Source organism: Gavia stellata, chromosome 8, assembly GCF_030936135.1.
Source record: "Gavia stellata isolate bGavSte3 chromosome 8, bGavSte3.hap2, whole genome shotgun sequence".
In the NCBI taxonomy this organism is placed as follows: Eukaryota; Metazoa; Chordata; class Aves; order Gaviiformes; family Gaviidae; genus Gavia; species Gavia stellata.
Window position 1 is genome coordinate 29,698,555 of NC_082601.1, and position 23,620 is coordinate 29,722,174.

The 23,620-nt window shown below is 50.5% G+C and overlaps 1 protein-coding gene across 1 annotated transcript in view; it reads left to right on the plus strand.

Moving 5' to 3' along the window:
• The window catches only part of NRP2 (neuropilin 2), an 87,009-nt gene that overhangs the window by 28,449 nt on the left and 34,940 nt on the right, over positions 1 to 23,620 (plus strand). The window contains exons 3-10 of the mRNA XM_059820113.1: positions 788 to 969; positions 5,373 to 5,603; positions 6,163 to 6,318; positions 8,209 to 8,378; positions 9,436 to 9,591; positions 18,041 to 18,185; positions 18,462 to 18,811; positions 19,927 to 20,071. Coding sequence (XP_059676096.1) covers positions 788 to 969; positions 5,373 to 5,603; positions 6,163 to 6,318; positions 8,209 to 8,378; positions 9,436 to 9,591; positions 18,041 to 18,185; positions 18,462 to 18,811; positions 19,927 to 20,071 — 1,535 coding nt within the window. The remainder of the gene's footprint in view (positions 1 to 787; positions 970 to 5,372; positions 5,604 to 6,162; positions 6,319 to 8,208; positions 8,379 to 9,435; positions 9,592 to 18,040; positions 18,186 to 18,461; positions 18,812 to 19,926; positions 20,072 to 23,620) is intronic.

The window sequence follows — 23,620 nt, forward strand, 5'->3', positions numbered from 1 at the left end:
ACCCTACACATTCCTCCCCCAGACTATTTAGATGCCCAGGAGCCATGCCAGTGCGCAGGTGGGACATCTCCGGGTAGGGTTTAGCAAAGGCAGGTTGTGGTTACAGGATGTACAAGGATCAGGCAGTAGTCAATGTGGTTACCCAGCTGTTACACAGCACTTCTGATCCACAGAAAATCTTTGTTAATGCTTAATAGAAGAAGATCAGTATTACTGTCCAAGTGCTAAGTGAGTGTACTGGCCACGCTTGTTAAAGGACCAGTGTGGTGTCAGACAATGCACAAAATAGCTACCCACTCACATGGATTGAACATTGACTATTTGTTTAATGCTTGGTGCGTGCTTGGCCAAATCCCACCTGGATAGTGAAATAAACTGAGCTGTGCTAGGTAGCACGATGGCACCTCAGGAGAGAGGCAAGGGAAGGAGAGCAGCCCCAGAGAGTTGTATCTGAGCTTCTCCCATGCCAAAGGAGTCTTGTGGAAATGGAAGTAAATTGTGTCCTAGATTCTGCATGTTGGCTCTGAAGTTGAAGTGGATGTGGGTGCAATAAATTAATGATGTGAGCGTCAACAGAAGAAGGGACTTAGATGTAGCCAGGCAGACAAAAGGGAAGAAATATCTTGGGTGGGGGTGTGGTGCGATGTGAGTGACAAAGTCCCAGGTACCTGTCTGGAAGATGTCATGTGAAATATGCAGATATAAAGAAGTGTTTTGTATCTGTTCCTGGCATCCTGAAGCATTTCCCTGACAGATGGTTTTGCTGCCATTTCACCTGCCTCCACAGGTACGACTACATCGAGATCCGAGATGGGGACAGTGAAGCAGCAGACCTGCTGGGCAAGCACTGTGGGAACATAGCACCTCCTACCATCATCTCCTCTGGCCCCTCTCTCTATATCAAGTTCACCTCGGACTATGCACGGCAAGGTGCCGGCTTCTCCCTGCGCTACGAGATCTATAAGACAGGTGAGTGTCTGAGTCAGTGCCTGTCTCCCAGGCTATTTGCCACGATGATCTTCACAAGGAGATGTCTTTGGCCACCTTTTCAATATAATTTTTAGTATGTTCTCCAGAGATAAAGGGGTCTGGGGTTTTTTTTTTGTTTTTTTTTTTTTTTTAATTTAAGCAAGTCTGTTGCATCACATTTCCAAGAAGGTAAAGGTGTTAGTGGCGCATGATAGTGCATTTTCGGAACACAGTGTGGCATCAAAAGCAGGGTTCCTCCTTAAATGCTCTCTTGTATTCGAGGACTAGAAACATATATAGTTTCTCCCTGGCATGTGTGGAGCTTGTTAGGGCTAAGAGGGCATTGTCCCTCTGTTAGGAGCACATGGAGCTCCCCCTCCTGTGAAGCTGCGATTCAGGGTTGATCAGTGACGGTGTGTTTTCTCTCCCTGGAAGCAGGGTGTATAACTGGGAAGCTCTGGTTTTCAAGGGACTGCTGTCAGCAGTGCTGTCAAGGTCTGAGGCAGCACCTTTCCTGGCAGATAGAAGAGGAACTATTCATAATTCTGTTTAATACCGAACGATTATTGAGGAAAGGAAAAGCTGTTCAAAGACCTTTTAATAGTGTTTCTGTCTAAATATTTGCCAGAATTGTGTGTCTGGGAACAAGCAGGCTTGAGAAAATTAAATCTGCTCTATGTGTGCCGGTGAGAGAGGTGTGCCTGTGTGCTGAGGGAACAAGAATGTGTTTTGCACAGGGACGCGGGCGCCTGCCCTGGGCCCACATTCCTTCGGTGGTGCGTTGGAAGAAAACACACGGGCGGTTTTCGTGTTATTGCATCCAAGACCAAAAAAATGCCTGCTCCTGCTGAAGAACCAGAAAGGAGCTCAACAGGGTCGCTTATCCATCCTCTTCAAAGGGAAGGCAGGGACCACAGGCACCAGTGCCCGGGGGCCCTGGCCCGGCTGTGCTGCAGACAGAGGTGCGCAGGCAGCCTGCAACCTGCTCCACATGTGAATGTGGAGACTGCTTCAAGAGGATGGGAATGAGACTCCCCAAATTTATTGTGAAATGGTGAGGACAGGAGGTGACTGGAGGTTCAGGTGGATGAGGAAAGTGCTGTTGCTGGTGGTTGCCTGGGCTGTGTAACTGGCCATTGAGCTGTTGTGGTGCAGCCAGCTCACCACTGCTGTTTGTTAATGGTTAGAATGCAGATTAGTCCTGAAAGGGTTTAGTGGTTCATCCGGCTATGGGGGTTTGCTGAGGCTAGTTGCCAGCACAGAGGATGGCAAAGAATGCCTGGGTTCAAGTGGGAAGAGTGCCGACCCACCTCAGCCTCCCTTGCCTCTCGCTCCTTGTACACACCCCCTCTGAGCCCAGCAGACTGTGCTGGGTTGTGCCTGTCCTCACATCTGGTCCACGCCCTGAGTCGGGACACGGGGCCGTGTGGAGTGGTCCAGCTGGCTGAGGTGGCTAGGCCAGGCTGAGTGTGGCCGTGGGAAGGGATTGCAGGCAGGAACCCTGTCTGCCTGGGTTGGGAGCCAGCAAGGGGCCAAATTCATGGGAAAGGGAGATTTTGTTGCTGCTGGTAGCAAGGGAGAGGAAGCAAGGGCTGCTCTGGGAAAGGGCGGATGTTGGATGGAGGCAGGAGCTGAGTTTGTGTCCCTCGATGTAGGTCCCTGCAGAGCTGCCCTCAGGTCTGAAGTGGTGCTGGGGCTCCTTTTGCCACCGTCACCCCCCCAGGCAGCCATCCTCTCCAGACATAGCCATGCTTTCTTCCAGCCACAGCCTGAGAAATCCAGCCTGGCAAGACAGGTTTTGGCACAGGAGTGGGGATGAGCCTATGATCCGGGAGCACCCCCAGCCCACCTCGCCTGCCCAGCCCCTGTCCCCCCGGGGCTCCCAGGGAGGGCAGTGGGCAGCGCTGGCTGCGGGGCCACCGCAGTACTAGCAAACCCTGCCTTTTGTTGGCAGGCAGGCAGGCAGGGGCCAAGTTTTGCGTCTGAGCTGGCAGGGTAGCCAGCAAGGCTGTCACCAGCTTTAAAGGTCATGGGATTGTCATTGTCCACATCAATAAAGGCAGCGTGGCTGCAGCTTCTTTCTTTCTTAAAGGTGACCTAAAAAAACAACTCTCTTCAACTGAGCATTTATTTCCACACCTTGTGCTAGATTTCCCTTATCACTGTGTGAGAGAGGAGCAATCTCCATACAAACAACTGCATACCAGTCTTTGAATCCCCTGATGGGTATCAGTCAGCGGTCTGTGGGCTGACAAAAGAGCCGCCTGCCCTGGCTGGTCCAGCCTCCCTGCTGCTCGCTTTGTGAGTCAGTTTGGCAGAGCTGGCCTGAGCTCTCCATCGCTGGGCATCAAAGTCTCCTCTCAGGCTGGTCCGAGCTGCTGAAGCCAGCATGACTCCCGTTGATTATCTGCCGCTTCCTTACAAAAAACCTGATCATTGTGTTTGCTGGTATCAGCCAAACTGTAGACAAAAATGCTAAATGCGCTAAGAACCCCACATGAGGAAACTTGTTGTTTAATGCAGTGACATAGTTATGTCTCTCTCCTGTCTCTAGAGGACAGTCCCTGACTCTGGGTTTAGTCTTTGATTTTCTCCCTAGCTCGGAGCTTATATTATTTTCCCTATTTATCTATTTGTCTTTCAAGCTGTTTGGAACGAAGTACACCCTTATCCCTGTTCACGGTGCTATGCTGTGATTTTTGTTTGGCCTTATTTTTTGCCTCGTGTTTTACCCCTCAGGTTCACACCAGAAAAGCTGGCTGCTTCATTAGGTAGTCAATTAAGAGCCTCTCCTGAGTAGCTCTCCAGCTAGGCCTGCATAATGCAGTGCAGGGATCCTGCTATTACTGCGGGCTGCTGGCCTGACTCCTGTAGGTTAATGCTGAATTGAATAACAAGTCTCCCATTAGTCCCAGGAAGTCTCGTGCTGCCTGGAAGAGCTGGAGCAGACGGATTTGTAGAGGAGAAGGAGGGTGTCCCGGTAAAACCGAAGGAAAAGCCTTTGCAAGTGCTAACACTGGGTAGCAGCAGCGGCCGGCAGCTTCTCTAACATCCCCTTTCGCCTCTGATTGCTTCAGGCTGCAGATTTCTTTTGCCTCTTGTTGTCCTGTCTCCACAGCGCAGCGGTTTCAAAGTCACCGTGGTATGAATACGACACAAATTCCGCTTTCTCCGGCCACCCCGAGGCACCTTGGTTGTGTGAGAGGGGGCACGGAGCTGCCCCGGCTGCAGCTGAGGTCAGCAATAAATAAGAGGCAACATTGTCTGCCCTCCGCGCCACGCAAAGGTCTTCCTTAAGGAGAGAAATAACTTGCATTTCTGGTGCGGACGGCTCAGTCTGTGAGAAAGAGGGCTCTGTTCCTCCTCTCAGCAGAGATCCCACTGGTATGGCCCCTGTTAGCCCTGCTCTTGCCGTGGCCATATGCTGGAGCGGGGACGTATGCTGGAGCTGGCCCTCGTCCCTTGCGTGGGTCTCGGGGGGCCGCAGGCTAACTGCGTGCTTCCCGAGGGTTTCCAGCTAATAATGGAGACACTGGCACCCTCCCCCGGGACCTGTCACTCTGTAAATATTTGTGCTTCCAGATTTTCTCAAGACGAAACTGAGGCACAGATGTCCATGCCAGAGGGAGAGAGGTTGCAGGAGACCAGCCCCCGGGGACAGCTTTTCCAAAGAGATGACATCCCCGTTACTCCTCTCTGCCCCTTCCCAGGCAGCCCCCTCCCCGAACAGGGGCTCCTCCATCAGACCTGGAGCTGCTGCTGCCCTTTGCCAGCGCGGCCGGCGGGTGGCAGCCGCGGCAGCGAGGATCAGATACGGCAGCGCCCTGCGCGCTGGCCGGCCCCTCTGCGGCCTTTGGGGCGGGGGACACAGGTCTCTGGCAGGTCGCTGTTTGGGGGCCCGGCTTCCAGTTGATAGGGCCAGCAAGGGAAGCCTAGCCCAGCTTGGTGTGGCCTCCCGTCCCCACCAGGGCCACCACTGCTGGTGTGGTCCCCACCAGGGCCACCACCGCTGGTGTGGGGCACACGGCAGGGCGCTGGCCTGCCAAACCACAGCTGGGGCTTTGGGTGGCTTTGGATGGGATGACTCTCCTAGTCCTGTTTTTGAAGTAATTAGCAGGCGGATCAGCAGTGGTGTACAGGTTACATTTGCAGAGCTGTCTGAGGGATTTAGAACCATGCTGGCCACTCCAGTGAACGCATGGACCTTGTCTCTCCAGCTATGGAAAGCTTTGAACATCACCCTCTCGGTCCTTTGAGGAACTCACACAGCTCTTGGGTTACAGGACATTTCCAGAAGTGAATACACAACCCCTCTAAGCTCAAAATGGGGTTTCCACAGTGTCAGGCTGTTGGCATTAAGCTGCATTGTTGCTAAGGCTGCAGGTTTTTTCCCGCCACTACAGGCTCTGAGGACTGCTCCAGAAACTTCACTGCCTCCAATGGCACTATTGAGTCTCCAGGTTTCCCTGACAAGTATCCACATAACCTGGACTGCGTCTTCACCATCATAGCCAAGCCAAAGACAGAAATCCTCCTCCACTTTCTGCTGTTCGACCTCGAGCACGACCCGCTGCAGGCGGGGGAGGGAGACTGCAAGTACGACTGGCTGGACATCTGGGATGGCATCCCTCAGGGTAAGCCATGGGGTGCTGCACTGCTGTTCTCAGCCTCTCTTGGTGTCTCACAAAGCTCCAAAAATGTGCACCAAAGGTGCCTAACCTGAGATGTGGCTGCAGCATGCAGCCTGCCATTGGGGTGCTCCGTGGCCGGCTGTGGGGACAGTGCGCTTGCAGAAGGCTGAATGCATTAAACCCCAAACTATTGCTCCATTGTAACCACTGATCTGAAAAGCCCTATAGGACACTCCAAGATACCACCGGTCCTCCCTCAGGGAAAGGCAGTGGGTTTATGCAGTGCTGGGAGGACCTCCCTACCACGTACCAACGCTGAGAAACAGAGCAGATTGGAGCATTTCCCAGCAATTGCAGAGCAACGCCTGCTGCAGTGGATATTTCTGCATGGCGCACTGCATGGCACCGGGCCAGCGGATATAAAAAGCAGCCCATCGCCAAAGCCTTTCTTTTGTCCCAATCGGTCCTGCTAAGGCATCCCTGCTGAGTGATGCCAATCTGCTGGTGACCCAGGAGCCTGGTGGAAAAGCAAGCATTACCTTTGCTGCTCTATCTTTTGCAGTTGGCCCCTTGATAGGCAGGTACTGTGGGACTAAGATGCCGTCGGACATCCGCTCAACCACCGGTGTCCTCTCGCTCACCTTCCACACGGACCTGGCAGTGGCTAAAGATGGTTTCTCTGCTCAGTACTACTTGATTCAGCAGGAGGTCCCAGAAAGTAAGTTGGAAACTGTGTGTATGACCTCAGGCAATCGTGTCACCTGTTTTTCCCAAGTCTTTCACTTGGCACATGCGAGAGTGAGGCAGGCAGGAGCGTGTCCAGGGGCTGGTCCCCCACCAGCAGTGCAGACCGCAGTTGCACTAGGTATGTTCTCTGTTTCTCATAGAAGTGAGATTTCAGTAAGAATCACACTTTCTGACCTTTCTTTGACTTTTCACTTGCTTGTGAAGTCTTCTCAATACCTTTTGGGATAGAATCCTTCATTATGTGCTCAGCCCAAAGGATTTAGGAGAAGACTTCAGCCCAGCGGATGCAGCGGATTCATTAAGGCACGGGGGAAAATACTCTCTCCCGCTCTCTGGTTTTCCAAAATTTCACAGCCCCAAACTACAAATCAGAATTTCTTGGCTGTCTAATTAAAAAATGCCTAAAGGTCTAAGAATTTCAAACCAAAATTTGTTTTAGATCCCTTATTAAGGGAGGTAAATTGATGTGGAGGGAGGAAGTAAGTTGTGTGTTTTGAGAATGAAGAGCATTTTGATCCTTGGTGATAGTGCTTGCAGGCGAGAAAAGATTCAGTTTGTTTTCCCATGGTATTTTTACATCGGAGATACAGTTCTCAACCTCTGTTAGCAGTGAACCTGTGATACAACAGAAGAAGCCTTCAGCGCACCCCTCAGTCCCAGAGAACAGAGAGAGGGTCCCTGACCTGACACTGAAAGCCCACGATGGAGAGCAGGGTAGAGTAGGGGTTGTGCAGTGCTAGGGCAGCTGGGTTACAGGCTCTTGCTCTGTGATTGAGTTAGGGGTGTTCTGCTGAGGCTGTGAGAGTTACAGACAAGTATGAGCTGTTCACCATTACCTATATCCACACTCAGTTGATCTGTTCTTTAATCCCCTTTCTATTCGGTTGTTTAAAAGGATTGGGAAAAAAAACTTTAATGACACACAAAGCTTGAGAAATCAAGCACAAGAGCTGTTAGAGGGCCAGGCCTGTTTTGATTTTTGCTGGTGTAAAATTGAAACTTTAATAATACCACTGAGATATTAACTTGGCCCATCATTTCCACCCAGGGTTCACTTGGCCACATTAAAAGGCAGTTTGGTGGAGCCGCATTGGTTTACAGCAGCGGCACACTTGGGCCCATGCGGTATTTCCTATCAATGTTTTCTTTGCTACTGTTTTTACAGGACAGCTGCCATAAAATATATGAGATGTGCAATCAGATTGAGCTAATCGTGACTTTTAAAGCCTTAGAAGTGAGGAAACGCAAATGAAAGCATACCAGAGTCTTTCATATTCTTGGCTGGCTAATCCCTATGGGCCTGATACCACATATAGCGCATGCACATATACACAGACACATACACACATGCACCCATACTCTCACACGCACACAAAACCTTTAGACCTTCCCATTCCAGGCCTTGACATTCCTGCCGGCAGCACAGCAGTAAGCACCCTTGCGTTGTGCCTGCCTATACTCCTTGCCTTGTCAGTGTTTAGATTTCACCTCCAGCCTTCAAGAAGATGGGGAACTTTGTGGCAGGGGGACATGGGACACCGTGATGGAGATGGAGGGAGGGAAGGGACAGAATTGTGTCAAACCCGTTCAAAGGTGAAGGAGATAGAGAAAGGGCGAAAGATCTGGACTGTATTAGTTTTCAGAGGGCCATGCAAACATAAAACTGCCCCATCTTCAATTTTTCAGTGCCATCTGTTAGCACACACAACCTGCAAGATGGTGCAGATCTGTTCATCTTTCCAAGCAGGCAGCTTTGCTTGGGGTTAACTGGGGAGGATAGTTCAGGGCTGCCTTCTGCTTGGGAGTGAAGTACAGAGACTGTAAGCTGATCTGCATGTGCATGTGTGTGTGTCCGCTCCAGACTTCCAGTGCAACGTGCCGCTGGGGATGGAGTCTGGCAGGATCTCCAACATGCAGATCAGTGCCTCCTCCACCTACTCAGATGGACGATGGACCCCTCAACAGAGCCGGCTCAACAGTGATGACAACGGCTGGACCCCCAATGTAGACAGCAACAAAGAGTACCTCCAGGTATGCACGCTTTCCAGCCCCCTTGCCTCTTCCCCCACCAAATGGAGTGTCACACTGTTAAACTGACCCTTGACCATAAGGCTTGTTGAATTTTTTATTGCCTCCGTGGCTCATAGGGAGCGAGCAGCAGGGGAGCTGCAGTGCCTTTGTGAAATGCAGCAGGCTGGCTCTCCCATTAGCACTCCTGCATAAGGGCTGACTCGACCTGCTGTCCCTCTCCCAGCCCCTCCTTCCTGCCCAAAACCTTGATGGACTTCCCAGCATACTGACAGAGTCTGAGGGACCTCTGCCACTTACAAGGGCCACTGACTCCACCACTGACCTGAGGACCAAAGTCTCCTGGAGGCGTGTGGAAAACCAACTAGAATAATATTTATCTCATCAGCGATGCAGGGAGCATGAGCAGGCTAACGTCAGGTATAGGGGGCTGACAGAGCAAAGGCTTTCCCTGGGACCCGGTTAGATCCACAGTCTCTGTCCGCACAGGGCTTCTGGCTGTGTCACATCGCTGTGAGACACTGCTTGCTAAAGGGCACTAGGAACGGGAGGTGGTGTATGTCATTGCCTCTAGCAGACGTCTCATTCTTCATTCATGGCAGTGCTACCAAGCCAGCTCTCCTGACATTTCTCAACCCACATTGTAAAAAAAAAAAGAAAGAGCAAGGGAAAACCAGGATCAGCAGCACTTGTTAATTGGACATTATGCTTTTATTTTACATGGAAAAAGTTAGCCTCTGTCCTGCTTTAATGGACATGAGCTTCTGTGCAGATCCTGTTATTTGGTCTGAGGCAGGAAGAAGGCTTTGTGATGGTCCCGTAGGGACAGACATCAAGATCCCTAGTTACCTTTGTCCCATGGTCCTATATGCAAGCATCCTGCTGAAGTCAGCCCAGGGGATTTGTCCTGTTGAAATGTGTGCCTGCAGATAGAGTGAGACAGACTGAATTCGCACCTTTTCGTGTTTCAGAGACAGAGAGAGGAACTAACTAGCCAACCTCTCAGGTTGGCTCTCAGGGGGTCACCATTCTCTCTCTTGTCCCTTTTTCCCCTGGAAAGGTGGACCTCCATTTCCTGACTGTGCTTACAGCCATCGCCACACAGGGTGCCATCTCCAGAGAAACTCAGAATGGCTACTATGTCCGCACCTACAAGCTGGAGGTCAGCACCAATGGGGAGGACTGGATGATGTACCGACATGGGAAAAACCACAAGGTAAAGGCCTTTTTGTCTCTTTTGCATGCGCCTTGGTGAGTCTTGCAGCCAACGGGAGGGAATAGAACAGAGAGATTTTTACAGGCCCAGAGGGTTTAATCTGTGAGGGACCCTTTTCCTGATGAGGGCTAAAAGACTGATGATGCTCTGAGCAGAAATAGTCCTTTCTTCCCTGCCCAGCAATGAGGAAACACTATTCCTTGGAAAACCTGGCTGCTGTTGCATCTTTCGTGGTGGCAAGAGTATGTTATTTGACTGCGAATGAAGGAGAAAATGCTTTCACAGCCTGCGTTTTGCCATACAAGATTCATTGAGCTTTTATGGCCGTAGCCCCGTCTGCATGCTGGGTTAACAATCACAAAACCACATGAAACTGTAGTTCAGGAGTTATTGAGGCCTGGAAATGAAAGGGCACAAATCCTAAGAGGGGATCGCACCATCCCAGAGAACAAAATGAACAATAAATAATCAGGAGCAATTCAGGCTGCCAGAGCTGTGGGATCTGCGCTAGCAGGCGTGGTCGGCAAGGATGCATTGAGCCCTGGGAGCTGCTGCACGCTTTTGCTGTGTTTCTGGGAGGTACAGAGAGATGGGAGCGAGGGGGAGGGAGGGTGAATATGGGTGTTCAGCCCTTCCAAGCCTTGCGGGTGCTGCTGCGTGGCCAGGAAAGACAAGCTCGAGGTGGTCCCCATGGGAACTTTGGAGTATGGGGAGGGAGGTTAAGGCAGCCATGGTGCCGGGCTGGTCCTGCTCTGTCACTTGCCTTGGTGTGTGGTTGTCCCCTGGTTAAGGGCACCTTGGGAAAGCCCTTCCCTGCTCTTCTGTGGTGCCCACCAGCACTGCTGCCACGGCTCATGTCCTCCCCGTTGATGTGCCATAATCTGTTTGCATGAACTCGGTGGCTGGGGTCCCACACACCTCCCCCTGCACGCACGTCCCACCAATTTCTGCTTGCTCAGCGCTTCTGTTAAATTAGCTGTCCCCTCCCTTTGCTGGCACAGGCGCTGCTGGCATGAAATGCAGTAGCCTGCCTTGTCCAGGATTCATCCAGACATTTCCTTCCCTTCCGGGCCGTGTGATTTCCCCTTCCCCACAAGTGTGTCTCACGGTTCAAATTCACTCTGCTTCCCAGAATGAGTCCTCTCTGTGCAGAGGCCCCTAGCAGGGGGGGGAGTATTTGGAGTATTTAAGCTCCTTGCATGCCAGTGAAGTGGTGTTAGTCCTATTTTAGAGCTAGGGAAATGGAGGCACAGGGCAGCCCAGCACCCCGTAGGAGAATCAGCAGCCACACTCCCCCAGACCTCGGGCGGGCTGATTCCAGGGCCACAGCTCATGGCAGAGCACATGTATAACCCTAACATGGTGACTCTGTGCTGGTATGGAGGCTCTGTGCTCTCCCAGGACCCAGTGGCCGCGGCAGACCTTTCTGTGAACCGGGGCCATGTCTCCGCACTCCAGGCACCCTGTGGAAACGGGTGAGTTTGAGGTCTCACTGGGACCGTTTCTGCAAGCCAAGGCAGATGGGAGATTGGCAACACACCGGGCAGAGAGATGGGCTAAATACAGAGTTCAGTGTTTCAAGTAACCACTGGCAATAAATTCACCTTTCGGAGTCTAACTGGAGTGGGAATCTGGCCTGGAGAGTGATTTTACTCGCAGCAGACAGTAGAAAGTAGGGGAGAGTCCTTGCAGTCCCAGGCGTTGGATGCTGGGTCCTCAGCCAGGGTAGGGCAGGACAGCATGGCTGGTTTCACTGCTGCTGGGCCAATTTACATCACTCCAGCAAGACCCTAAAGCTGGGCTGGTGTCAACCCAAAGCAGTCCTATAGCCACATGAATTGCCACCATTTCAGGGTTTGGCCTTTGAGACCTATCAGCTTTTTTCTGCTCTGTTTTCTCTCTTCATAAAGAAGAGGAAAAAATCAAACCTCTCCTTTTTTACTCCTTTATTCCAGTCGCGCTTCGTTCCCATGTTCTGGCCTCAATTTAGCAGACACCTCCCAAGGCTGGAGGATAAGTGAGTGCTTTTTGGTGGCTCGCCTACCCCTTGCATCCATGTGACTGCTTTCCCTCCCCGCCAAACAACCGGCCGCCAGCCACCGAGCCGCAGCAGGGCCAGAGCAAAGCCCCTCGCTCACGGGCCTGGTGCCAGGGGGCTCTGGCCCCCCATTCCCCGCCGGTGTGAATCCCCGATATTCCTGTGTTAGGCAGGCTCCCAGATGTCTGTGTTCAAGGTGCAAATTTCTCCCTGTGTCAGTGCGGCGCTCCGCACAGTTCAGGCTGCAACAGTGGAGCGAACCATGCCAAATAGATTTGTCAAGTCTGCCGCAGCTTGATTTGGTGCCATGAGGAGCGGGGAGGGAGGGGAAGGGGTGGACAGACAGGGACTCTCTATTCCTCTATATACATGCAGATATATACGTGTGTATATATATACACACATACATATATATATATATGCAGATGCACACACAGGCATATGGGGTGTATCAAACACTGCTCTGAATTTCTGCCGGCTGTGTGGGCCAAAAGCAAAGCTCTGCCATGTTATAGGCGGGTCAGGTAACGTTTACATCTTCATCAGGGAACTAAAGCAAGAGAAAACCAGTGAGTGCAGCAGGGTGGGGAGGGGATAGCGCTCTCTGCAGAGGATGGGGCGCTCTGACCTCCTCTCTTTCACCCCCCGCTTCCCATCCCTCTGGTGTTTTCGAGGAGAGTGGGGCCAGGGTGTTTCCCAGCAAAACGTGATGGCTCACCTTTGAGTCCCCAGCTGCTGGCGCTCACGGTGAGGGAAACAGGAAAGGCAGGATGATACAGAGGAAAACAAGATTAATACGTGCTCGCAGCAGACAGGGCTGGCTGGGCTGTTTCCGTGCCAAGCACTGCTGCGTTTCTGGGGTGGGGAGGCAGCAGCAGATCTGCAGCCGGCAGGAGAGGAGCCCCACACTCACACCTCGTTTCCCACCCCATCCCTGCCAGGCTTTCCCCCTGCAGGGCAGCCCACTCCCCACAAAGCCCAGCCCAGCACACCCTGGATGTCCCCCTGTCCAGGGTGTGGGACCAGGGGAGAGGCTAACCCAGCGACCTGGCTGAAAGTGCAGAGCTGTCTTCTATGTGTCGCCCAAGAGAGGAGATGCAGAGGAGGGTGGCCACCACCACGTTTTGCCCCACGCTTGCCCCTTACTACCCAGCAGCGCATCCCCATGGGGCAGGGCCAAACAAACCCTGCCCCAGAAAGGCTGCTCTGGCTCTTGCCCTCCCTGTTGCATCCCCCTCTGTGTCATCCTGGGTCGATGGCCCCAGAGGTTATCTTCCAGGCACTGACCCTGGTGCATGCGCCGAGATCTTATCTAGCAGTTTGCAAATGTCTTTAGAAAACAACAACTCGTTCTTGAACCCAAGGAAGGAAAAGAACACCTGGCAGGATTTGACCTTTTGTTTTCGGCCATTTTCTTCGGACAGATTCAACTATGAGGATTTTATTGGAAAACAAAGTGTTCATCCATTCTGATCTACTTCCTTCTTTGTAGGGTCTTGGGTTCCAGCTCCCGTGTGGTCTGAGCTGCTCCATCTTAGTAACTGTGGAGATCAGCTCACAGGGATCATCTAGTGTGGCAAGGGTCTGGGGGACGGGGTGGGTTTCAGGATTCTGCGTGGGTTGGGAATGTGATGGGTGCTGTCGCTGCCTCCATTGTTTTGTGTGTAAAATGGGAGGATGCCACTGAAACATTTGCTTTGAGAACCTGTAGAAGTCAATGGATGAGAAATGGCAGCAAGATCCAGCTGATGTGCATTTTCCTTTTCCTACTAATTTTGATGGCTTTGTACTTGTTATCAGCTAACCTGCCTGGGTGGTATTTCAGGTGGATGTAGGAAGGCAGGTTGAATTGCTGCAAAGAACCGAGTATCTCAGCTGTGCATGGAACTGGGGGTGTCAGAGGTATTTGGTGCTGGCAGAGAATATTGAGGATGACTCTTTGGAGACTCTTGTGCCTTCCCTTAGGAGCATTCCTCTGTCCTTTCAGATCTTAATGAGGTCTCCTATGTTCATTCACCTGGGGAGGGAGAGAAAAGCTTTCAATCCTGTGGCTTCTTTATCTGGAAAACTCAGGAAAAGCTTGCGTGATCAGCCAGAAGGCCATGAGTGCTTCTGCACAGAGACATCATGGTGCAGAGGGTTTGCCCAGAAGCATCCTCAGGTTCCAGCCTGCTTCTACTGCTTTCGCAGGCAGGACAAAGAGATCAGGCTTGGAGAAAGGCAGCCTTGTGCACTCACCCTTGGTGCAGTACCAGGGGAGAATTACAGCCTTGGCTTTCCTAGCAAGGTTGCAGTGTCGTACTTCTGGGCCTGATACCTCCTTTGCGGGCTAACAGAGTGCCACTCCTTACATCCCTGGTGACTCCTGCATCTGAGTGGAGCCTCTCAAAGACATCGCACTGGCAAGCCCTGCCCAGCATGCTGTGCCTTGCCCAGACAGCTGTGTTTTGTTGAGTGTTGCCACATATCATTTTTCTTTTACCTCCTTGTTCCTGGATGTAATAAATCCAGAACTATCCACCCTCCACTTGAGCCAGAATCCTCCCACCATCAAACATGCCCCATTTTATGCCTTCCCTATCTGACAAGGAAAATAATCTCCCCTACTTTTCTCCTTCATGCTTCTCTGTCTAAATCCTGAAGCCCTAATCCTGTTAGCATGCTCTGTTCCAGGGCTCTGTCTCCACAGGAGTAACATAATCCTGCAGTAAATCTAGTAGGTCCAGAGAGACACATACATACGGATGAAGGCAGGGCTGCTGCCATCATTGGTCTTCTCCTCTGCCTCCCCCCACCACTTTCTTTAGCTCCCCAAGAAATTGCATAGTGGCCAAGCAGCACAATAAATAAAGCGAGAGAGGTTACCTCCTGCCCCCTCCCTGACTTGCTGCCTCTTTGACTTCACGGCGCTTTTTGTCTCCCTGTTCTTCACTCCCTTCACTCCAAACTGCCATTGGCACAATTCGCATACCTACTGGAACTAATGCAGCTTCAGAAATCCCCCCATCACCCTGCAGCGGTTCAACATGTCAGCAATACGACTTGGAAGTGTTGGTGTAGAATCTGCATGTGTGTGCACATGGAAAACTTGCCCAATCTTCCTCTAACCTAGACTTCATCTCCCACCACTTGCTTTCTGCAGCAAATTAATTAAGCAGGTCAGCTCTCATTGATTATCAATTTAATTTTACATGTAGACCTGCCAACTGGACTAAAACGGAAGTACAGATGAAGTATATGGGGAGGGGACGGGCAGCTTTTTGATGCAGCAGTGAAAATGAGTTCCCTTGACTGCTTCTTGGAAGGTGCTTTTAATTTGTTAATGGTTTTCCCATTCGTCTTCTGGCTCCGTCACCCTTCAGTACGTGTGCATGCGCGTGTGCATGTGTGCTTTCTGCTGAGTGTGTGTCTATCTATCTCTCTAGATCACAGCCAGATTTTTTTTTTCTGCTGGTGTAAATTACTGTGACTTCTTATACTTCGATGGCGGTATGTTGATTTACACCATTCGAAGACTTGGCTCGAAATATGTGCTGAGTGGGATGGCAAGCAGATAGGATGGGAGGAATAGCAATGTTCTATTTTGGTAAGGGGGAAGAAATCTTTGCTTTCTTGGCGCTCCCAATTTCACACATTTTCCTGCTAGTTCTTCCCATGCCATGAGTGCTAATTTGAGGCAGGATGTAGGCCCTGTTCAAGTCAATGGGACTCTCCATGGTGCGGTCGGGCTCCGGGGTTGGCATTTTCAGTGCAGAGAAAGGGTATGCTCAGGGTCAGACCCTGGTCAGCAGCGTTGGGACCTGTGGGCTCATGATGCATTTCCACTTGGGAAGAAGGCTGAAAGGCCAGGCACGCCGGAGGACCCCGCTTCTCTAACAGCACTAAGCACCTGCTGTCTGAAAATGGCCCCTTTCTGTTATGCTGAACGGCATGCGAAGCAGTGACTTGCTATGATCATTTGGGGCTTTTCAGAAACAAGGCTCACTGGGGCAGATCCTGCCAACACGGCTGGTACTAGAGCTGGAAGTCAGGTGCCGTTTCTGCCCTCATAAACTGGCAGTCCAGAGTGTCAAGGCCCCGACTCAGAGTTAGGGAGCTTGTTGAATGTGATCTAGTCTGAGGAAATTACTGGGCGCCAAATCTAAAGCAGAATTGAGGTTGCTTTCCTTGGAAGCCGGTGGCTGGGACTAAGGTCGTGTAAGAGATGCTTTCAACAATGCATGTGGTAGTGATAAAGTTTTTAGGCTCAGCCCTGCTTCTGCTTTCTGTCAAGCTTGACTTTGCAGAAGTCAGCAACAAATTATGCTGGTGTAAATTTGGATTCTGGCCCCTGATGCTCGTATGCGTGAAGTGAGCTAAAAAAGAACAAAACTGGAAATATGTTAAACCAAAAAGAGCAGCAAACCTCGTCAGTGACTGTTAAACATGCTGGTCCATATGCAACCTTTGGCTCGTGGAGTCTTCAAACTGCTGATTGTGGGAGGTGAAGAGAGGTTGCCAGGAGAAGACTCCCTCGGGCTTACTGCCCCCGGGCATCTGCGGGGGCCACCACCGGGACCTGTCCCCTGGGACGGAGGGACCTTTGGGCTGACCTGACGTGCGGCTCCTCACGTTGCAAATAGTTGCACTGGCTCAGATAAACATTTCCTGTCCTCCGGTGTTAGGTTCAGAGGTAAGGTGTTGTGTGTCAGCTTCTGTGTTGACATAAAGCTGGAGGCTTTGCTGTGGTGTAGAAGTGTATCCTTTCAGCCTGTGTGTGTGTGTGTGTGTTCCCACATGTTTACAAGACACACACGCGCACGCACGCATGCCTGGGGAGTGTTTCACAGTAACCACTCTTCTTATAGCCCTCCTGCTGGAAAAAAGGGTATTTGGTGTCTGCTGAGCAAGGAAAAGGATGGGAAGTGGGGTCAGACAGGATAAAACAGGATATTAAAAACACATAAACCGTGCTGTGTTGCTAAGCGGTAGCAGCATGATATATATTCTCCGGATTAGCTTTTCTGCTCAAGTTCACATCAACCCCAAACCCCAATTACCAGCCAGATTTGCAACCAAGGCCCTCTGCGGGGTGGCTGCTCCCTGCCCTGGCAGGAGTGCCACTGTCCCGGGCTGGATGGTGATGCGCAGGGGCAGCCCAGAGCTGGTTGTGGTGCAGTGAACAGCTGCTGTCCCTCTCTGCAGACACCCTCTGCGCGCCCTGGTGTGCTGGATCCTGGGAGAAGAGCAGTAACATGTGCCGTCTGCAGGCGGTGGGAGGCTTATAAAATGCTTCTTAACTGCTATTCAAGGTGAGAGGCCAGGATACAGCCTCACCCCTTTTTCTGTCCCCGATCACAGGGATCTGCAGTGGAATTGTTTGACTCTTGCCTCAGACAAAAGGAGATCGGTGCCAGAGATGACACTTTCCTGCTTCGCTCTGAGATAAACTTAGCAGGATCTCCTGTGCTTAGCATGGCATATGCAGGGTAGGAGCCTGCAGAAGAGCCCAGCCAACATCTCGGTGTGGATGTGGCTCCTGGCTGAGATCAGAGGATGCTCTAGCCCTGACCTGAGCGCCTGCATGCTTGGAGGGAAAGTGGGCAATGACTGCTGCCTCGGTCTGTGAGCTTTAGTACTTTATGCTGGGGGCAGAGAAAGGGTTGAAAATAACCCTCAGGTTGGGTATTTCCTCTTTCCCCCCTTTTCTTCCCCGCTATGGGTCCATAGCCTGAAACAGAAATAAAAGTATCCAGTCCTTGTCCAGCCTATTAAAATAATGGGCAGGATGGGTGGATCTAACGTCCATCTGGTAGTTATTGATTATGGCCATCTGGTAAGGCAGCAGCCTTTTCATATCATGTCGGATGATAAACTCTCCCAAAAAGCTGTCTCTGTGTGGCAGGCTGCATGCGTGCCACAGAGGCAGCCGCAAGGCTGGGACAGTGGCGTGTTGCCCCAGGCAGAGGTGGCATCCTCCTGCTTGCACCGCTGCTTGCACACGATGTTTCCTGGTGGAGCTCGGTGCAAGGATGTGTCAGGATGTCAGCCCGTTTACCCGCAGAGGGGAGGCAAGATCTCATGCAGCATTTGGGGACATCTGGCCTTTTGTGTTGGAGCGGCTCTAGGTTTGGGGGCGAGCTTGAAGCAGCCGTGGCCTGATAGTCCAAGGTGCCTCAGGGTGCTGTGAGAGGCAGCGGGGCAGCAAGCTCCTGGGTCTCCTGCCTGATGGGTGAGTCCATCCACCATGCTGTCCTGCCAGCGGCTCATCTCTCCCTGCCTGCCTCTGGGTGCTTGCTCTGGCCGGAGGCTGGCCCTGCCCAGAAAGGCTCTCCTTGGTTTTTCCTGCTGAGATTATTTCAACTGCTGATCTGGTTATTTCTTTCTGCCTGGAGAGGACGTAACTGTGTTTCTCTCCCCCCTCCCTTGCAGACATTTCAGGCCAATGAGGATGCCACAGAGGTGGTTCTCAACAAGATCCACAGCCCGGTGCTCACACGCTTCGTGCGCATCCGTCCCCAGAGCTGGCACAACGGCATTGCCCTGAGGCTGGAGCTGTATGGCTGCCGCATCACTGGTGAGGGTCCCCTCCTCCCCTCGGCCTCAGCCCTCCTCTCTGTTCCTCCAACAGCCTGTCCCGAGGTGCTGTCCCCCGCAGCTGTCATGGCTGCTTGGGGATGGAGGCACCCATCCCAAGGGATGTGCCTGGGGGGACAGACACCCAGGCCCTGGAGGCAAGGGAGAAGCACCCAGTGCTGGTGCTGGTTTAGTGCCCAGAGCTTAAACCTGCGAGTAAAACCATGAGCACTCCCTCCAACCACCCCAGCTGTTCATGCCCTTTCCTTCCCTGCAGATTCACCCTGCTCCAACTTGCTTGGAATGCTTTCTGGCCTCATCCCTGACTCACAGATCTCGGCCTCTTCCATCAGAGGCTATGACTGGTCTCCCAGCATGGCCCGCCTGGTGAGCAGCCGCTCAGGCTGGTTTCCCCGCGTCCCCCAAGCCCAGCCTGGGGAGGAGTGGCTGCAGGTGGACCTTGGCATCCCGAAGAATATCAAAGGCGTCATTATCCAGGGGGCTCGTGGAGGGGACAGCGTGACCACCACCGAGTCCCGCTCCTTCGTGAAGAAATTTAAGGTGGCCTACAGCATGAATGGAAAAGACTGGAACTTCATCCAGGACCCCAAAACAATGCAAGCCAAGGTAAGCACTGCCTGGAGCAGCTGCAAAATGAGATGTTTCTGGCTATCTTCAGTCTGCTTGATGGGGTCTTGGGAAATTAGCTGTCTCTGCCCACAAGAGACCTTGGGAGTTTGGGCTGTCACCAGGTTGTGTCTGCTGGTCCTGCTCCTAAGCTGTACTAGAGGCTGTAGGTTCCACCTTGCCCCAGGGATGGCAATTTCCCTTCGCTTCTTATTGTGGACCAGGCCTGGGGATGTGGACATCACCCTCTGGTCCTCCCAGCTCCTGCAGGTCAGAGCCCGCAAGATGGTGTGTTCGATTATGTTTGACACAAACTAATTACGTATTTTAAGGGGAAAGGTGTTGCTGTTGTGGCTTGCACCTCTGAAAGATGAAGATGAATCACAACTTCTCTTTGGGGAATTCGATATATCTGAAGTCCCTTTTGCCACGCTGGTGTGACCCTGAAATTCTCTGTGTTTTTCCCATGTTGTTGGAGTTTGCCATAATCTTTCTGCTTAGTGGTATGGGCATGGCAGGGGGGCTTGAGGAATAAATGAATTCTCTGCTATTGCCTGTTCTGTTTTTACACAGAATAATCTGCTTCTGAAAATTTGGGTTAGTTTTAATTTTTCCTGATCCTACAAATGAGTCTTAGAAGGCCTGATGCTATGTACCACCCTCTGTTTATTCCCCACAGACTTGACTTTGTGCATGTAAGCTGAAAAGCAGCAGTACTTGGACTGTGAGGAAAACTGAGTGTTTACACTATCTTAGAACATGCAGTAGCTTCTTGATTTGCCAAAGGACAAATCTGATCTTACTTATATGTGAAGTTAGTGGATGTTCCCCAGGCTTCCCCTGTGTGGCTTGGATCAGAATCTGACCCCTGGATATAAAGCAGAGGCCAAGAGAGCTTGTGCAAGTTTCTTAGAAACAGCCTGTCTGGTCCATTTGCAACTGAGGAGGAACAGCCCAGTTTCTGCTCAGCTGGACTCAACGGCCCAGAGTCGGACAGCTAAACTATTTCAAACTGTGTCTGTGTCCTGCCAGACCCAAATTATCAAGTCTGGTGGAGAGCATGTGGGATGCACACATCACTTGCCTTTTCTCTCCCTCTCTCTTTCTCTCTCTAGCTTTTTGAAGGCAACATCCACTACGATATCCCTGAAGTCCGGAGGTTTGACCCTGTTCCTGCCCAGTACGTCCGAGTGCACCCAGAGAGGTGGTCCCCAGCGGGAATAGGAATGCGCCTGGAGGTGCTGGGCTGTGACTGGACAGGTAAGAGCCCCTGTGCCTCTGCCCACTGGCTCCCTCAGGGCCGCAACAGCAACTAAACCAGCAAGTTGCAAGTGTAATACTATTTCTTTTCCTGCTGTCCCACCTCAGGGCCATGTTGTGGCCAGGGAGACTGCAGCCATGAAGGCAGGACCTGCAGTGTGGCCTGACCCCATCTTTTTACTTTCACCTTAAAAAGAACTGGCCTTGATGCAGGATGTAGCACCAATGTTTGGACCCCAATCCAAGCTTTCACACAGAGCCCCATGCAGGATTTGTCCCCAGCTCCCTTCTCCCTCCTTTCAGATCTTTTATCTGGATGTTGTGCAGGCTTTCCCAGTCTCTGTGTTAGATAACATTTGGCCTTTTTAATCCAAATGGATAAGACAAAAAGTAGGAAGAGAAGCAGAGGTGCAGAAGAGGGGTGCAGTGACCAGTACAAGTATCTTGAGCTGCCCCAATAAGGCTTTGCTGTATAAACTGTCCCTCTCTCATTGAACCCTGTGTGGAAATCCTTTTGCAGACAAAGTTGGGAATTAACTCTACAATGTCTCTACAACATCCCTAAGACTAGGGAAGTTTGTTCACTTTTGCACACCTGTTTTTCACAAGTGGTATGCCTTGCAGCCACCATTGGCTTTAATACAGAGGTGAAAACTGTCTAACACACTCACTGGTATCAGTAGAGGTTGTGCCTCTGACCCTCTGAGGCTCAATGGTGATTGATTGCTCCATAGTTTCATCCCCAGAAGTCAAAAATTCACCCAACAGCTCGTTGAGTTTGGTGTTAGCTTTTCAGTGCCAGGGGCTAGTTGTCCCTTTTTTTAAATCTTATTTTATTTTTTTAATAATCTGCTTAAATCTGAATCTGGTGTCCAGATGTCAGTGATAAAGAGGTATGATTTCCATTTTATAAACACATCTGTAGAAGGCATTTTCTTGTAAGAATTCCCATTCTCGGAAGCTTAAGACACAGAGTTTTTTCCACCCTTTTGTGGAGTCTTTACTACCCTTTCCTTCTGTGATGTGCTGTGAGAGAGATTTGTTACAAACACTTAACAGCAAATCATACAACACACGTACACACAATTAATAATGATCATTTGTCACCTTTGAAGTCAATAGCAAATCTCCCCCTGGACTGGGAGTGCATTGTAAATGATCTAAACTTTAAATCAAGATTAGATTTTAATTTAAATCTTACAACATCTTTGGGACGTTGTAGGAGAAGCAGGCACCGTGGCTTTCATGCAAGCAGCGGGAGCTGAGGCTCTGTGCAGAAGTGGTTGGGCAGCTCCCACATCGCTGCTTCCTGCAGCTCCCAGGAGTCTCCAGCTGCCAGATCTCTGCAGATTGTTGCTGGCTGGTGTATCCCAGCGCTGCATCACCGCCGCAAAGGGAGGCAGTCGCACAAGACCTCCGACCATGTACATGTCAGCCCCTCCATTGCACTCCTCCAAATTGGAGAATAAGAGAGGTTTGGCATCTTCAACTTCTAGTGCTATTTTTGGTCCAAATTTTCTTTGACAGCTGTGTCCATGCTCAGTTTCAATATCAGCAGCAACAGCCCATGTTTTTTCCAGGCAGGGTGCTTTATGGTCATTTCCCAGTGTGGCTGTCTAATCATTTGCACATTGTAATGTTTAAAATTCAACTGCCAAGTCATAAATATTTGTAGCTTTATTGATCTACAGGCATTCAGCTTTGTAATCAGAGTAGGGCTTGTAATCTTGTGGATTCACCATGTTGTAAAAAGCATTTATATCCCTGATGCAACCTGGGGAGCAGAGATAGCCCATGGCATTATCTGCATGCTAAATCCAAGCTGGCTACACGCAGCAGTCCTTGACAACACTAAGATACAGCTCTCCTTTGCTGGGAGGACCCAGGCACGTTACAGAACTGGCTGTGAAAACCCAGGCAATTGCACTTGCTTGGCAACAAGATTAAGAGATAGATTAAAACAAGCTGATTGAAAATATTTTCAAGTGAGGACCTAAGCCCATGTGTAACCTGCTCAGCTGTTCCTATTTCTTATCAGCAACAAGCATCTTAATTACTGAGTCAAACAGGTAACTTAACAGCAACTGGGCTCACAAACTAGTTGGCTAGTAACTCAAAAATTGGGAAGCAGGCAGTCAGCAATTGGCTTCTTTCAAAGACCTGCCAAAATTTTTCCTCTGAAGAGTGGAGATTGATGAATGTTCACTTGCAGCTGATTTTCTCTCCTTTGAAGTTCCAAACATCTGGTTTCAATTGCTCAGTGACTTTGCATTTTGATCAGCAGTTACCACCAGTTGCACAGACACTTGCTGGGCCAGGGAGAGAGAAAGCAAGCAAGCAAGACCTCTCTTTTTCACTTTCCATTTCACACATCACGTTGTCTTCCCTGCTATTTTCATTATCTCTTGTAACCATCATGTTGCGGCTCTGCCATGGTAACTGATTTTTCAAGATATATTTCTGCGGCTTGTCCAGGACAACGCAGCTCTGTTGATTTACATCCGCTCAGCATCTGTGTCCCGTATGGCTTGGCTTTCAAGGTTCTTCCACATTGTCACATTTCAGCTATAAATCTCAATATACAAGACCAACAACCTAAAAAAATGTACCAGCTCTAAATAACTCGCAGCTTTTGATATGTTGCCTTCACCTGTTGCTTTTTTTTTTCCTTTTCTTTTTTGTGACATTTTTCTGTGCCTGGCTGCTTACAATTTGCTTCTTGGTTGCATTTGGGGTTTTATAGGGTTGTAACAAATTTGAACTTACAAATTAAAAGACTTTGAGAGTATTTGGTATTTTATCCTGAAAAAAAGACAGCCACTGGGGGGGAAAAAAAGTAAAAAAACCTTGAGAGTTTATGTGCAACATGTTTAATAACAGGAAAATAAAAGGGCAGAAGGGAGCCTATGGAAAATATTCAATGTATTTAGCCATTTCCTCCTGCTTCTGGCTTTATTAAATGATATCCTGAAGGGTGCCGACAAAGAAACAGAATCACACATAACTGAGCAAAGCAGCCTCTTTTTAAAAGTGGAAAGAGTCAAGCCTGCTGTACTCCAGTTAACGCACCCATAAAAGGAGAGACTGCTGGAACCTAATGGCGTTTACTATTGATCTTAATGTCCTTCCCTTTCTTGATTAAATTTCCCCTGACACCTGCTCGGAGGTTGTTTCACATGGGCCGTGTTGGAGAGAGGGAAATTGGACAGAGACCCTTTGAAAGTGTAGTCAGGAGCCTGGAGTGTGAAACCAGATGCTTTCTGCAGCAAGCCAGAGCACACTAGGGGATCCTCTGGGTCCGTTTGCGGTTACGTCATTTGTGGGTTTGAGTGACTTGTTTTATAAATTGGCACTATTAGAGAGAATGTTGTGTGTGTTTTTTTTAACATGTCATATGCCTTTATGAAAGAAAAAGACGTTCTGCCTGTGATCTGTCTTATCCAGTAATGACAGCTAAGCGGATTGCCAACACCAGTGTAGATTAAAAAATTAAGAGAAAAAGTAGCATGTATGTCTCGAGGAGAGCCTTGTCCAACGGGAACTCTAAAT